Below are 15,468 nucleotides of genomic sequence, written 5' to 3'. Positions count from 1 at the left end.
AAATGTAGTAATTTACTAAACATTTGCACAAACGTAGCAGAAATATTATCTGTTCCGGCTGAAAATATAAAAGAAATTGAATCACATCACCGCCAAAACGCAGAATATTCAGTCTGGTTTTGAGCTTTGCTACAGTAAACTATTTACACATCACTTTCCCCCTTTTTTAGTTGCCCTCTCCAAAGAGTCCCACTTCAAAGAGTTCATTTTTGCACCAGTTCATGTCAATGCAGGTCAGAAACACTAAAGTGGAAAGTGGCTGCAGTGCTGTGGCACAAAGAGTCTCCGCGGCTGAAATCAAACAAAGCCCAATTAAACTAATCATAACGTCCCAGTGAACACAAGGAAGCTCACCTGGTATTTCTGGACTTCTTGTGTGAATTCCCAACTCTACTCGGTACTTGGTACTATAATTACCCTGACCAAAATACTGTGAAATTACTGCTCTGATCTACTAATGGCTGCAAAAAATCAAGCCGTTGTGGTTTCATGCCAAGGGGCCGTAGCAAGGTGGCGCAATGCTTTCTGACAGAGACGACAACTTCTAAAAACTCAAAAGGGAAAATTAACGGGATGTGGTTTATGTTGCCAAGGACTGTTCATTAATTACCAATTTAATCACTGCTGGAGGCATGACATTACAAAAATCTGGCTGAAAGTTCTAATAGATTATGAAGACCACCTAAGAAGAGTGACCAAGAAATGTACAAAACAATTAATACTGTTTCACTGCTATCAAAGACACTCAGATTATTTTACATCAAGTGAAGCAAAAGAATTAGTAGCTTCACAGTGCCACCACTAGGAACTGTAAATACAATGGCACACAATTAGTAATGCACATGTGACTTTTCGTTCAAGGCATATATCCTTGGGAAAGCCAGAACATGATAAGGAGAACAAAAGAAACATTTTTAAATGAAATGAATAAAGATTTTAACTCTACCCTTGTGCATGCTGAGCAATAACAGAATAGGCAATGCAAAATACAGCTCTAAGTAATGGCGATATCATCCTGGGATTCACAACAGCATGTACTGAACATCCACACAGAAAATGTCCAGTTATTAGCAGCGACAGAAAAAAAAGCATTCCAGATGCTAAGAAACCCAGGTCTCGCTTCGTACACAAAGGGATAGCTCTGAAACACTGAGAACTTTTTGTTTGCTAATATTTATAAATGGATAGAAGATGTTAAAGTTTTTGAAGTAATGTTTTTCAGACAATCTTAAAATTCAGTTAATAAATTGACAGCCTGCTTTCTGCCAGCATGCAAGTTAATGGTACAGCTGAAAACTACACAGCACTTAGAAGTTACATCCACATAATAAATAACTGCATATTTATATATTTAGGCTGGACGCTTACATGGTGTAAATAGATACAACTTATTGAAATAACAGCAATAAATTTCAGCTGTGAATCTCAAATTGTGCAACATTTGTCTTGCATTATCAAGGGTTACATTTTATTAATGGAATCCCTCCTGGTATAAAACTGACAGTGCATACTAATTCTTCTCAGAAATGAGTTTACTTGCAATAATTGATTTATTTTCCCAGCCACGTCAGGGAGTTGTCTATAGGAGTATTTTTTGTAGTGAAACATCATAACTTCATAGTAAGAAAGTGCTTAAACAGATCACATACGAAGTCAAAAGATAGAGAACCTTCTTGGGAAGTTAGATTATTTTTATTTTTCATGTATTGAGCAATGTTAAATAAAACAACTTGTTTGTTCTTGCCATCAAGGAAATGAGATCAGGCTATCTCAACCTTAGCTTGTTGTTATAAAGAAGTAAATATCAGTTCAGTTGCGGTTTTGAAGTGTTCAGTCAGCAGGTCTAACCTTCATTTAAGGAAAAGTATATTGTTAAAACAGCTATAAAAGTTGGAATGCTCATGAAATGTAAATACTATACAGCATAGTCTTATCAGCTTAAACCATATTTAACCACTTTATAGTGGCATACAGACAAGACATATAAATGAACAACAGGGAATAAGTTACCAAAGCTCAGGGATTACCAAAATAATGTTCAATCTTTTTACCAATTAGATGGTAACTGCTTCTTTGTAATCTCAGGAAGATCTAGTGATCATATCTAAATCTGGTTGCAATTATCAGCATGACAGACTAGTCTTCTTTTCAATCAATATTTTCCAATTAATATTAAAAGACCAAGGTTGCCACCTGCAAAGTCCTACACCTCAATAAATTCATGTTAGATATTTAATTAATAAAGATCAGATTTTCTCTCTTTGTTTTTTAAAGAAAAAACAAGACAGGAATAACTTGGGGGTGTTTCCTTAAATGAATTAACATTACCACCTGAATCACAAACATTTATTTTCAAATTGAGGAGACTATAAAAAAATCCACTGAGGAACTAGGCGCCTTTTCTAATGCAACACGAGTAAGGATTCTGGTTTCACATAGGAAAAAAACCCTACTGAATAATGCTCTCTCATATAGTTTTCAAGAACCTGTTAAAATATTTGTAGGAAAGAATACTTGCAATGTTAACTTGAGTTTAAGGCATCTTTCAATCAAATCAAAATATCCTATTTTTGCTGTCCACTGTGAATTTGCTTTCCATACCGCTTCTGTTTGTGTTGGCTAGAGTCACTTTTTGCTGACATATTAGAGTGGGACAGCTTGGAGTTTATTAGCTCAGAGGGGCAGCAGATTATTGCAGGATATGATCAATAAATGGGACCATCTATTAAAGCTTTTTTCTGAGCAATTAAAATAACGTTTTATTTTTATGTCTACATATGTTATATGCATGCAATCAAAATTAAGCTAAGAGCATAGAAACTCAGCTCCTTTCAGATTTTGTCACTTCTGAAGCCTTTCTAAAAAGACTTCCATTTCCACTGGTCCACTGTGCATGCGAAAAAAGTTACTATTTTGCACTCAAATATTTATGAAAATGAAAAGTAATGCACACAACAGATTGACACCTGAAGTAGAAAAAGCTTATTAAATATGAATTAGATACAGATGCAACAAGTCCTTTGAACAAGGGAGTAATAAAAAGCAATATTCTGAGCAGAAAGAAACGATCTCATAGCCTGTTCCTGCTGTCGTCTGTATACGGACAGTGTTGCATGTTTGGAGGCAACAGCTTTTTGGTGAAGTACTTCGTATCTGCAAATTCCACTACAAAAGCTGAATGTAAGTCCCCGCTGCTCTTTCAAATGTATTTTTTTAATACATGTATTTTGGCAGCTATAGCTGTCATTCAACTTGAATAAATGTAAAATAATGGTAGCAAAGATAAGTAAGCCCAAATCCTTCTCTGTACAGAAAGCAGGCTAGCCACAGTTGCATTTAAGCCCAGAAGCAGTGTCAGGAGTACTCTCTGCACCGTCCCCCCACCCCGCCTCCTTCGGTTTACAATAATCCATTTTTAAATACTTATTGTCCAAATGGAGTCCCTCACAATTTTCAGTGTCATCATCCTTGCATGCTGCTGTGAAGAAAGAATTACTATTTTGCTATTTCAAAAAAGGCAAAAGAGAGCACGATTCCCTCTGGGTATCGTGCTACTGAACTCCTGCATCCCAGAACATATGCTTGATCTTAAATAAGCAAAATTTTTTCAGACAAACCCATATGAGAGGCCCAGTCCTGCACCTAAATTCACCAAGTTCATGCAAAACCCAAATAACTGCAGGAACTAACTGTGGCTCGTGTTAGGAAATAAAAACACATCCATTGCCAGAGAAGCACTATTTTTCATGAATTCCATCCTATATGGTGTTCCCTGCTAATCTGTCTACCTTGCAAAAACAAGTAATAGATTTTGACACATGATTTAGGAGACGCCAGAAATAAAACCAGTGAGCACAATCTTTATTTCCATCCTGCTCTGTATCCTTCAGAATAGAGCCTTGCTGTGGCACCACCTTTTACTTTTACTATCCCCCTATTTTCAGTCCCGATCTGAGCTCTGCTGAGTGGTGTTCAATACTTCCGCTTATTTTCACTGTTCATTATGTAGGCCCATCAATATGTAGCACAATTTCGTTCTCCACAATATTCAAATCTTTCTCTGTAGACAGAATTATTAATTTCTTCAAGGGCTTTTCTACAGTGCTCATCACTACAGTATTTAAGTGCCTCAAAAGCATTAATCACATTCCCCTCTCACAACACCCTGTGGTAGTGTCATTACTCTGTTCTTCGGAAGAGAACTGAGACAGAGAAATCCAGCTAAAAGGATCTAACACTGGGTGCTTGCTCTGGGAAGCCTATTACCTGGGTTTTCTTCAGTACGCTAAGCTTTATGCAGCCCTTTATATGTCTCAAGCACAGCTACAATTGATTTCCCTGACAAACCTGGATGCTCAATACATCTGCAAATCAAACCTTTGCCTCAGATGGCAAACCAGAAATGAAAGATACACAGTAAGTGAGCACTTAGAGGAACTTTGGTTAAAAAGACTTTGCAGCAGTGATCAGGAACTCTGAGGTAAAGGCAGCATTACATTTAATTAGTTCAATTCTTAACTGTAACCTCATCCTTTTGCTCCTTGGAATCCCTGCTTCGTTTGCTGTACACCTTCTGATTTCTGCAACCAAAAGGACGGAGGTCCTCTGGACAAACAGCCTTCTACATCACCTCAATTCTTGGAGCTAAATGAGACACAATTGCTTTGGGGAAAATAGTATGTGATCACATAATTAAAGACTGCATCATAATGCATATACACAAAGGAGGTTAATTAAAGTTGCCTGTGCATTTCTTAACTCCTAATTCCATTCTCTGTAATCATGCAGACTCCACAACCATAGCCATTTTAGTTTACAGAGTAAACGACAGCTGCAGTAAATTTCCATTCTTTACACGGACCAGTCATTAAAGGAGAATAAGACAAATGAACATATTGCCACTGGCTTTTGCAGATATTTGCTGACAGTGGAGTTATGCTGAGATTCAAGAATTATGGGTTCCACTCCCCATGGAAGTGAGGGTTCCCTGCTGGAAAGACCTTTTAGCCCCATGACTCCTGAGTATTTCTGACTCGTTGCAGTCTCCTCTAGCCTGCCACTTTGCCAGTTCGGTTGCACAGACCAGCTCCAGTCTCCTTGCCTTTCCCACATCACATTCCAGCCAAGCTGCTGCTGCTGCTAACAACCATCACTGCAGGCTGATATTTTACAGCATCTGCTGGGAGCAGATATGCCCCTTCTAGCCGAGTGATATCATCATGAGGAAAGGTGAGCTAAATAAAATGAGTAAGCTAATAAAAAGGCTCTCCTGGTTAAAAGCTAAGTGATTACAGCTGCTATACCAGGTTGGAAATGACAGAAGCACCTCGTAAAAGAGTCACTACATGCACACCTACATCAAGAAAGCAAGCAGAAAGGCTGAGCTGTTTATAAATCTACCATAGAGAAAGGGATCCATGAGAGGATCAGTAACTCTGTTCACAGAGCTCTTAAGCTAATTCTTCCAGTCTCCTAAAGGCTGCATCAATTTTAAGGATATGTCTATGATTCTCCCAAACCATGAGCATCTTTTCAACGAGTTTCTGATCCATGTAGTCTCCTCTTAGACTTTAAATACCTGCCTACAGGCTTACATACCTCCATACAGGCTGGCATGCATACAGCTTGCAGATTGAAGGCTTCTGAGAAGTACCAAATGAGCAGACCTAACTGAAAAAACTTCTACCGCACTGCAAACAAGGGAGAAGTGGGAGAAAAGGGTCTAATATGGTACATATAGAGGAAGCAAGCAGAGAATGATGCGACTAGATTAGGTGGGCTGTACAAGAATGGAAGATGACGGGGCAGAAAGGCACAAAGGGAAGATGTCCAAGGGAAGAAAGAGTAAAAGAGAACGAGTATTACAAAAGAAAAGTTCAAAAGGAGACTGAAAGGGAGCTGAAATGGCTAGAGCAGATAGCCGAAATACAGTGTGTGAGAGAAAAAAGAACAATAAGACACAAATGAAAGAAGAGGAAGAGGATACAGCTTGGGATGCAATGAGAAATATGCGATTCAGAGGGAAATGGGATTCAGTTAACAGGTATATGAGCAAATTCAGTGTCTTCCTCTTCTGTTCCCACAACTTCATAAATTCCCGAGTTTAAAAATATACCTATATAAAAGGTAAATCAAGTGAGAACACTGACATGGGCCTAACCCTAGAGCACAAATATGAGAAGATGGAAGCACAAAAGAAGACTCAACAGCAAGAAAGACGACTCAAGAAAAAGGGGTAAACAGCCAAGAGAATGGACACATCATGGGAAAACACCCATTACTTCATTACTGACCACTAACTGGCCTTTCAAGAACAGGAGATTAAAAAAGCAAGTCCAGAGTACTGAAAAAAACACCAAACCAACACATTATTGGTCTGCCAGAGGAAAGGTAAAGCGTAGCCTGAAGAAGGCCTAAGGTATTTCCTCTGTGCTTAGAGGAGTCACAGGTACACTTCTTCAAAAAAGACTTTTACCCAAAAAAATCAGGTGAGCACATAACAAGTAACCTGTATTTATGACCAAACAAGAGACTTGGAAATTTCCTCCCTTTTATTGACCTCAGGCAGCAATACAACGCCACGCACTGTACATTGTTCTCACTTGTTTACTAAGAAAACAGCGATTCATAGTTCTCATATGACAAATGTCAAGTGCTAACAGTAAGGCCTATGAGACAAGATTTTCTAAAGTAACTAATGACTCTGCAGCCTGAGTTTACCTGGAGTGACTGATTTTCAGAGCACACTCTGAAAGACTGAACTGCTTAAAGCTCTTTTCCTGAAGGTATTGAAAAAGGCACAATTGCAAACTTCAAGAGTTACTTTTGAAAGTGTTGGCCTTGGACTATCTCTTTAAAGTTTTCTTATTTAAAATGAGATCTTTCTATTTTAAACTATTTTCTTTTGAATCCCTCTCAATCCATCCCAAAAATGAGCCCAGTCCAATTCCCACTACTAAATGCTGATTCTCATTATCACAACTCTAATTTGGATAACACACTACTACACATTATCGCACACTGACACATACAATGCTGCTTTGAGTCAAAGTTCTTACTGTTAACCTTAATGACCAGAAAACACTGAATAGAAATAAGTCTGTGCTATTTTCTAACAATCAAATAAGCAATGATCAGCAGTAAACTGTCACAACTACATCAAATGGAAATGTCTCATTTCTGTGAAGATAAAATACGTTAAAGAAAAATCAGAAATCAATGTGTTTTATCTTACATCTATGTATGCTGATGCATACACACATTCTCATTCAGAACATACAGATCTATGGATAGGTATATAACATATACATGTTACATACTGCATATATTACTACATACAAACTTTATATATGAAATATGAATACTATACCAGCCTCCAGGATAGACACCTCCCTTTCGCAATGCGTATTTCCCAGTAAAACGCACTAGGAGAACGTTGAGCTTGGCAAGACGAGCACTCAAAAGTTAGACAATGTCAGAATTACACTAGCTGTACAACCTTGCATTGGTTCTCATTTTGTATAGTCTTTAATTGCATAACCCAAACTTTTTTCCCCTACAGGATACTTATCGTTCTCAGTAGCCATGACTGACAACGTTCAGTGAATGAATTGTTCAATACCTCACTCCACCCTCATCATTCAATGCCTGCCCTACACCTCGTTTAAACTATTAAACCATGTAAACTTTTCTCTGAACACAGAATTATTAATTTCTTTGAGAGTATTTCTGTGGTACTCTTCACTACTGTATCTAAGAGTTTCCAAATTACATCTACACAGCATGCTTCTGAGCCGAGGAGCTTTTATTTTTTTTATGTTCCAGTCAACTCAACCCAAGAGTGCCCATTACCTGTTTGTTCAGAGCTCCTAGGATTTCAGAGGGGCCAGAACCATTTGTTCATAGCACAGTTTTTCTTGACTTGCCTACAGCTGGGTTCATTCAAAACTTCCAGAAATCATACCCCAAGAACTTTGGGTTTGAAATCAGAAATCAAGGAATCCACCACCTTGAGTATGTTGGGTTGAAGGTACCTTCCCAACATTGTACACAGATTCTGAGGGAGGCAGCAAGAAACTTTGTCTCTGCAGAGTACCCCTAAAAGACAGTTCTTCCCTTTCCTGCAAGCTTCTAATTCATTTTTCATCTTCTGCAATAAATGGAATAAGGTCCCATGGATAATCTGGGTCCTGAACTATGTAATCCTGATTCTCACCCTGAAAACTCAGTCCCCACCTCCTATCCTTCAGCTAGTTTTCATGGCCTAGATACAGCCTTCATTTTTGTCTAACTTCACATCACTATCTACCTCCTTGCCATCTACCCAGAGCATCTCTCCTCTGCATGCCAGTGGGGTAGCTCCTTTTTGTCCTCTTTGGATTTCATCAGCAGGAGTTGGAGTCCAGAAAAGAAAGTTTTCCAATACTATGATCTTGCACCAGAATGGGCTCATTTTACCCAACGGTAAAAGATGCTCTTGCTGTGCTGTGTCCGTATAGACAATTTTTACTGGCACTTACCAACTTTTCTGAACTTCAAGGCTGCCTGTGCTATTAACACAACTTTGATTATTTTGAATAGATTTTTCAAGGTTTCAACGAAACCTTCTTCCCATCAGACATTTTTTAACATGGATAAAACAATGCTTTATCCAACCTAATACAGAGAAGCAGCTGAACAGGGTGTTGTTTTTTTTTTGTAGGAAAAATAAAATAATATTACCCTGAGGCAGAGAGCCGATGGGGAAAATTTCAGCTCAAACAATGACATACTAGCAAAGTTGTAAAACTCTGAAAATAGGAGCTTATAATAAAAATTGTTAGGCAACTTTAATTACAGTTGTTTCTGCCTGAGTAGTTGCCTATACTATCCCTGCTCTAATACTGTTTGCCTTATGAAAAACTAACAAAAAAAATTCCAAAGTGAAATTTATACTAAAATACACTTACCTAGGAAAAGCTTAGATACGAAGTAACAGAAAAACTGCTTATATATCATTATGTTATCATTATACAAATAAGACTTGTCTGCGTATATGAATATATTTTAAAGAAAAAAGATGTGTCAGTTTGGGAAGAGGAATTGTTAAGGGGAAAAAAAAAAGGTATAGCATGGATCCAAGAAAGTTCAGAGAATGAAATGAGACATTTAAATCACTGTCTTCATTTTTGGAATGTATGATCCCATTTATGTAAAAAGCAGAATCTGCCCCTCAGGACGAGGCTCTGAAAGATGTGAATCAGTAAAGATTCAAGCCTTTCTCTGAATCATTATTTTTCAGTTACATTTACATTCTCAGTTGCCAGTACAGTCTCTAATGTGCAATAGTTAGAATCACAAAACCCACATTGCAAAGGTTTGCATAAAAATTAATTAGCTTTCATCTCCAGAGAGTATGCATCCTTCCAGGTCACTACGGAGGCCACTGGAGGTGCAACCATAGCTGCTTCAACACTGGAGCTCATTCCCCAGCTCCACTTTCCCATCTCACCAGCATAATCAACTTTAGTGATAAAAAGGAATTGTTCCATCAACTCTTTTACAAGACTGTCACAAGCAGCTTCATTCACTGCAACAACACTTATGAAGCAGCAAGTAGCTGACATCACAGGCGCAGGGAATGCATTTACATTAACTGAAAAAAAGAGAAGTAATCAAAAATAGCATAAATTACTTCACTATCATTTAACAAGTAACTTTTGTTTTTGTCTCATTAGAAACTGCACTGCCAATCAAAGAAGGTGCACCCAGACCTCTGCTTCCAGCAAAGTCTAAGGCATCTTTCTGTTGGCTACAACAGCAGGAGAAACAGGCTTTAAAAGTGAACTAAGGGTATATGACACATCAGAGCAATTCAGCATGGAAAGAAATATTCTGCAAGGAAATCCTCCCTCCCTCCCCCCAGAAAGCATATGCACATACAATAAGTTTACGTAAACTGCCATACTGGCCAATATTCTTACATCATTCAGCTGCTTATTGCGGGCTGGGATGATCGTATTGGTTAGGTGCTTATTCCCTGCCTTTAAAGCTGCATCTCTTCTTGCTTGCTCAAGCAGAACTCTTGCTCGTTCTTTAAGTTCTTCCTGTCTTGATAACATACGTTGCTTAAAAATAAAGAAATATAATTAACAGCAAGGCAGCCTCAGGGTACTTAATATTTATACAGTAGTTAATAGCCAGGAGCCTTCCTATATAATAAAGGTCAGGAGTCACATGGATTACAGCTTCATGAGGTGACAGAACATTCTATAGAAATGAAAAGTAAAGATGATCAAAATGTAGAATTAAAAAAAGTCATAGGCCTTTATAATGTAAATAAGAGTTCTCTCCCCTCCCCCTAAAACTTAATTTCTATCAACATTTAATGCCTTTAAACTGCAACTGTGGAAAAAATATAATTGGCTTTATGGAAACTATGTTAAATGTGCTATGTGTTTACTTATTTACTTTAATATGTATGCAAATATAATGCTTCGTTGGTTACATATATGGGTATCGCTCATTTATAACTTGAATCGAATACAAAAAGGCTGGGCACAAGGCAAAACACCTGCAAAAATATCTGCTTCTACTTCATTTATGAACATCCACAAGAAAGTCCGTTCTTCATACACATGACCGATTTATATTGCAGAATAGAAACAACAGAAAGGGGGCTTCTCCATAGGCAACATGAGCAGCTCCTATACACATATACTCCCAAGTGCTGACTTCTTAGTCAAGGTCAGCTGTGAAGAGTCTGGGAAAATGTGTCTCTAGGCCTTTAGACAAGATAGAGCTGGGACAGATGTTGCAGGTTGTGCTGTGGCAACAACCACATGAGAGTTGGCACGGTTGACTCCAACCAACAACTGAGTGTCCCAGCTTGAGGCTCACATCTGAGGTTTTATTATCATGTGCAAATGCACAGATGATTAACAAGAGAACCATATTTAAAGTCCTTTCTTCCTTTTTCTTGACCTATTATACACTTGTATATGACAATCTTCATAAAGAAGACATCCTGTCTCTTCCTACTCATATTCTGGGTAGGCCTGGCTGTTCCTTTCTCATCCGGTACAAAAGATGATGATGATGAAGAGAAACTTTGAGACTTCACTGGCTAAAGGAAAGAAATCAGCTGGCTATGGAACTAATATTTGGCCACTAGCACCCATCTATGGACTTCTTCTCTTGCAATAAAACTAACTTTCACGGCACTTACTGAGGGAAAAGCATAAAAATATTTGAGGCAATCCACACTACCAAAAGACTGGCTATATTCTCTTCTTATCAGAGCTAACGGCACAAAACCAAAGCCAAAACTTAAGCAAGCTTTTCACAGGGGTGAAACTGTAAGCCTGCTTTAGCATCTTTGTAGACAGGACTGATAAAATTTTTTTACATATTTCTGTGATGAAATGCTTTACTGATAATACTCAGCATTTATATAATACTCAACTTCCATCCTCGCAATAAAACTTCAAGGTAGGAGGGCATATACTTCTTATGTTTATATAAATGAAAATTATATTGTGGTTAAGTAATGTGCTTAAGGTCACTCAATAAACAACTTAATATTCTGGATTTTCTACCTCACCATTGTGGCTGTGTTCACAAGGCTGTGTGGTTTCTCAAACGTGATTTTGACGTATCTTTGGTATATTTAATGTATTCAAAACTTTACTTTTTTCTGAATGTGGATCGATGAATTGGTACGTTCTTTTCCAGTTTTTCCTTCAGAAGAAATGTGTTGCCACACACAGTGGCAAAAACTTTGGAGCCATCTTCTTTGAGATGGACAATATGTATAAATTATTTTTTCATGGAATGGCTCTTTTTCAGGACCACCAACTTTTCAGTCAAAATATTTATTGCCCAACAATGAAAATACACTGCTTACCTCACCATATATACTGAAAATACGGTGCAAATTGCAAACATTGAGAAAGAACTCAAACAGCATCTGCATCCTGGCTCATAGGCGTCAATTAAAATTTCTTACCTGGGCTGTTTTTGCAGTTTGATCTGCATGATTTAAAGCTGTTCTGGCATCACTGTCAGAATCAGATTCCGTTTGCCTTGGAGAAGCATGTGGTTTCTTTGCAAGATCCATATCCTTACTATAGGAATATCCAAGCTTAGAAGTAGGAGATAAACTTGGCTTTGTGACAGGCGAACCAGGATCTGCTCTTGTGCTCTCTGTGGATCCTATACGTCCCAGCTTTTCTTGCTCTGAGAAACCAATGGTACTGTCTGAGCTCTGGTGTCTCTTCTGGTCATTATCTTCACAAGCAACTGTGGGAGACACATCCTCTTTTTGATCACTGACATGTGCCAAGTCACTCAAGTCTAAAGTGTCAGCTATCAGCAATTTCTTCCTTCCCAATGTAGGCTGTGCTTGCATTGTATCTGCACTGCTGCACTTCCCAGTGTCTTCAGATGCAGAAGTCCTTCCAGAGCTCTGCTGGGATTTCTGTGCATCTGTGTCACTTCGAGTCCTGCGAGAAGAAGGGGAAGCCGTGCTTGGGCTTAAATGGTCATCAGGAGTCTGATGCTCACTTTCAGATTCACCAACACCACTGTCATTTACAAAGACGGAGTCATCCTGAGAAGCAAAGTCTGCCAAACCACTGTCTGGAGGATGCAGCTCAGGCTCCCGCTTCAGGTCGTTCAGCTCTGCGTAGAATTTCTCCTGATCAACAGAACTGTTTGTGTCCGTTTCATAGTTACCCACTTTATATGTGCTTTTACTACTGTTCTCCTCTATTTGAACCACGTTTAATTCCTGGCCACAGAAATGTGCCCTGATTTGATAGAGATAGGTCATAACAGTCAGTTTGTCAGGTATTGCTAACAAAACCATGTCAGAAGGTTCCAGCAATCGTGATATTCCTAAACTGGCAAACCCATCGTATGCCTTTAAAAACAGACAAAATAAAGGTTATAATGCAGAAGTTCTTACATAACATAACATTTCAAGAATGCAAGTGAAAGTTTCAGTCAAAATAAAGAAGCCTAAAGCATATCCAGTATTACAGGAACAGTATGGGTTCAGCTCTATTACTTATTATTCTTTTGGCTTCACTACAATAGTTACTATCTTTTGTTGCACAATCCAACATCCAACTCATCAGTTTTTCCCGACAGCTTCTAACTATCTCCCAGGGTATCTTCATAGCAATGCAAATCAAGAAAGTATGATCAGTAAAGACACTCAAATAGCATTGTTTTAAATATTTTAACATACCTCAACACCATACTATACTAAAATGTTTGGTTACTCAAAATCATGCCATTTTCATGAGTAAAAACCTGTTCATGAAACTGCAGCTTAAAAGCCCTTCTGTTTGCACTAGGGAAACCTACCAGTATCTTAACTGGTTCTCACTCAAGTAGCAGGAAACAAGCAAATGAAAAAAGTGTAAGAGTTGGCCTAGAAAAAAAGCAACTAAGGATGGCTTTTTAAGATAAAGAACAAAGATATAAGAAACATGACACTAATCCATCTTGGGCTTTATCGCTGGTGATCAACCTTCTCCCTTCTACTGGTCATGTAATTGCAGTGATTTGTGTTGATGAAAAACTATGCCCAGATAGCCAAAAAGAACACCACCACAGATTACTTGATACCAGACATAAATCACATTTATTCAGAAAAAAAATGCATTTTAAAAACATTCATTGATGCTAAATTTATAAGAAAGACAGAGTGAACTTCATTCCCACTTCACTTTCATTTCTAAAAGCTAAGCAGTTTGCAAGCCTCCCACTTTGTGAGGCCACATTGTCTTCTTTCTGCTAGCTCTGAGTGGGCTTGGTGCATCAGGTTTGTCTAGTTTTGAAGAATTAAAGCCGTTTCTCAATTTACAATTAATTATTACTATCCTGGATTAACCCTGGAAGACAATATTGTGTTTCAAGGAAGCCTTTAAAAAGGTCTCCTGTTAGCGTAGATGCACTCAGTGAAAGCACTTGGACTTCTCCTCCCCCAGTAATTCCACAGCTCCTTTTCATCCTCTTCTGAAGCAGTCTAAAATGTTCACAGTTGTTCCTACATTATTTTGAACAAAAATGGATGCTAAATTTAAGACATGGATGACAACTTGGCCTTTCTCAAGGAAACAGTAACATGCATGGCTTCAACTTTAACCCAGTTTTATACTATTTCCTTATTTTATTTAGCTTTAGAAGGGTGGAAGAAAGACAGAAAAGAGAAATCAATTCTGATTTGTTTTTTTATCCTCTTGTTTTCATACTGCTAAATGTTCAGTGGTGATTTAGAACATGGGTTTGGCCTGGCAGACCGGTTATTTTACTTGCTCTGAGAATAGGAGGCTCTCTCATTCCCATTGCATTATCAGTCCATACTTGAGGGTCAAATGGTTTTCATTTCAGCCACTTTTCAAACTCTGCTTCCAAGAGCTGGAATTTATCTTCCTGGAATTTTGTATGCTTTCCCTGATGCTCAGGTATAACTTGCCAAATCATTTTTGGTGAAGTAATTTTTATATTGCCATAACAAATGATTCACAGAGTTTATCTAGACATAGAAGTTATCTGAATAATTTAAGCCTTTCTGGCTCTCCCTGTGCAAAACGATTTTGTCTAAAAATCATTGCTGGTGTTTGGTGGGGTATCATTTCTTGGGAAGGTTCATTACGAGAACTTACGTCATTTATAAAAGCAGAGCTGTACTTCGACGTATGAGAAGCAGTAGCAAACATGACTGCTGTATTTGCTGATACAAAGCTCCCAACAGAGCAGAACAGCGGGAAAATCATGGCTGGGAGGGAATGTAAAAACTTGGATGATAGAGGAGGGGCAGCTGTCATTTACCTGATCCTGGGACACAGAGCTGGAAAAGCAGGATCAGGCTGGATATAGACGACAGGGAGACAAGAGAGTTGGAACCAAACAGACGTGGAGCACAGAGAAAGAAGAATTAAAGGAGAGCAGTGCAGGGATTTGGGTGGGCAGCCTAAGCCATAGCAGGTACCGAGAATGGGTGAATGCTGATATGCCAGCAGAAAACAGGCTGGGTATGAAAGTGTAGCGAGCCAACTGTGTTGTCCTGTGGACCAAAGCTAGCACCAGGATTTGTTGTTTGATTAAGTGGGTCAGTGCTGATTCAGTGCCGTAAATAACCTGTTACCCCACACTGCAGGTAGTGGGAGTTATCATCTGAAAATGAAAGGACCTAAGGATGGGCTTAGCAGTCCACAGCAGCCAAAGCCCATAGACATGACTTGACCTGAACTCTTTCATACTCTTAATTTCTTATTTATATGCTAATAAAACTAAATCCTAAGAATATCTCCCAGGGTCTGTAAAATGAAGGTGGGGACAGTGTTTCAGAGTTATCAGGAAGGGCACTTGCTTACAATGGGTAACACTACTACAGAAGGATTGAATTTGGAATGATGAATATTCTCGATACAGCTGCAGTCACTTTTCACTCTCTGCTCAGTTCTTCTGGTGATGCTT

At 38.5% G+C, this 15,468-nt stretch overlaps 1 protein-coding gene across 1 annotated transcript in view; it reads right to left on the bottom strand.

Moving 5' to 3' along the window:
• Window positions 1-15,468, bottom strand: part of EHBP1 (EH domain binding protein 1) — a gene marked incomplete at its 5' end in the record, with an annotated part of 184,322 nt that overhangs the window by 54,044 nt on the left and 114,810 nt on the right. Inside the window, 2 exons of the mRNA XM_010014312.1 lie at window positions 9,963-10,106; window positions 11,987-12,901. Of these exons, the coding sequence (XP_010012614.1) occupies window positions 9,963-10,106; window positions 11,987-12,901 (1,059 nt within the window). The remainder of the gene's footprint in view (window positions 1-9,962; window positions 10,107-11,986; window positions 12,902-15,468) is intronic.

The sequence above is a fragment of the Nestor notabilis genome, unplaced genomic scaffold (assembly GCF_000696875.1).
Source record: "Nestor notabilis isolate BGI_N333 unplaced genomic scaffold, ASM69687v1 scaffold13375, whole genome shotgun sequence".
In the NCBI taxonomy this organism is placed as follows: Eukaryota; Metazoa; Chordata; class Aves; order Psittaciformes; family Psittacidae; genus Nestor; species Nestor notabilis.
Note: the sequence above shows the minus strand (reverse complement) of the source record. Positions and strands in the feature narration are given on the sequence as shown.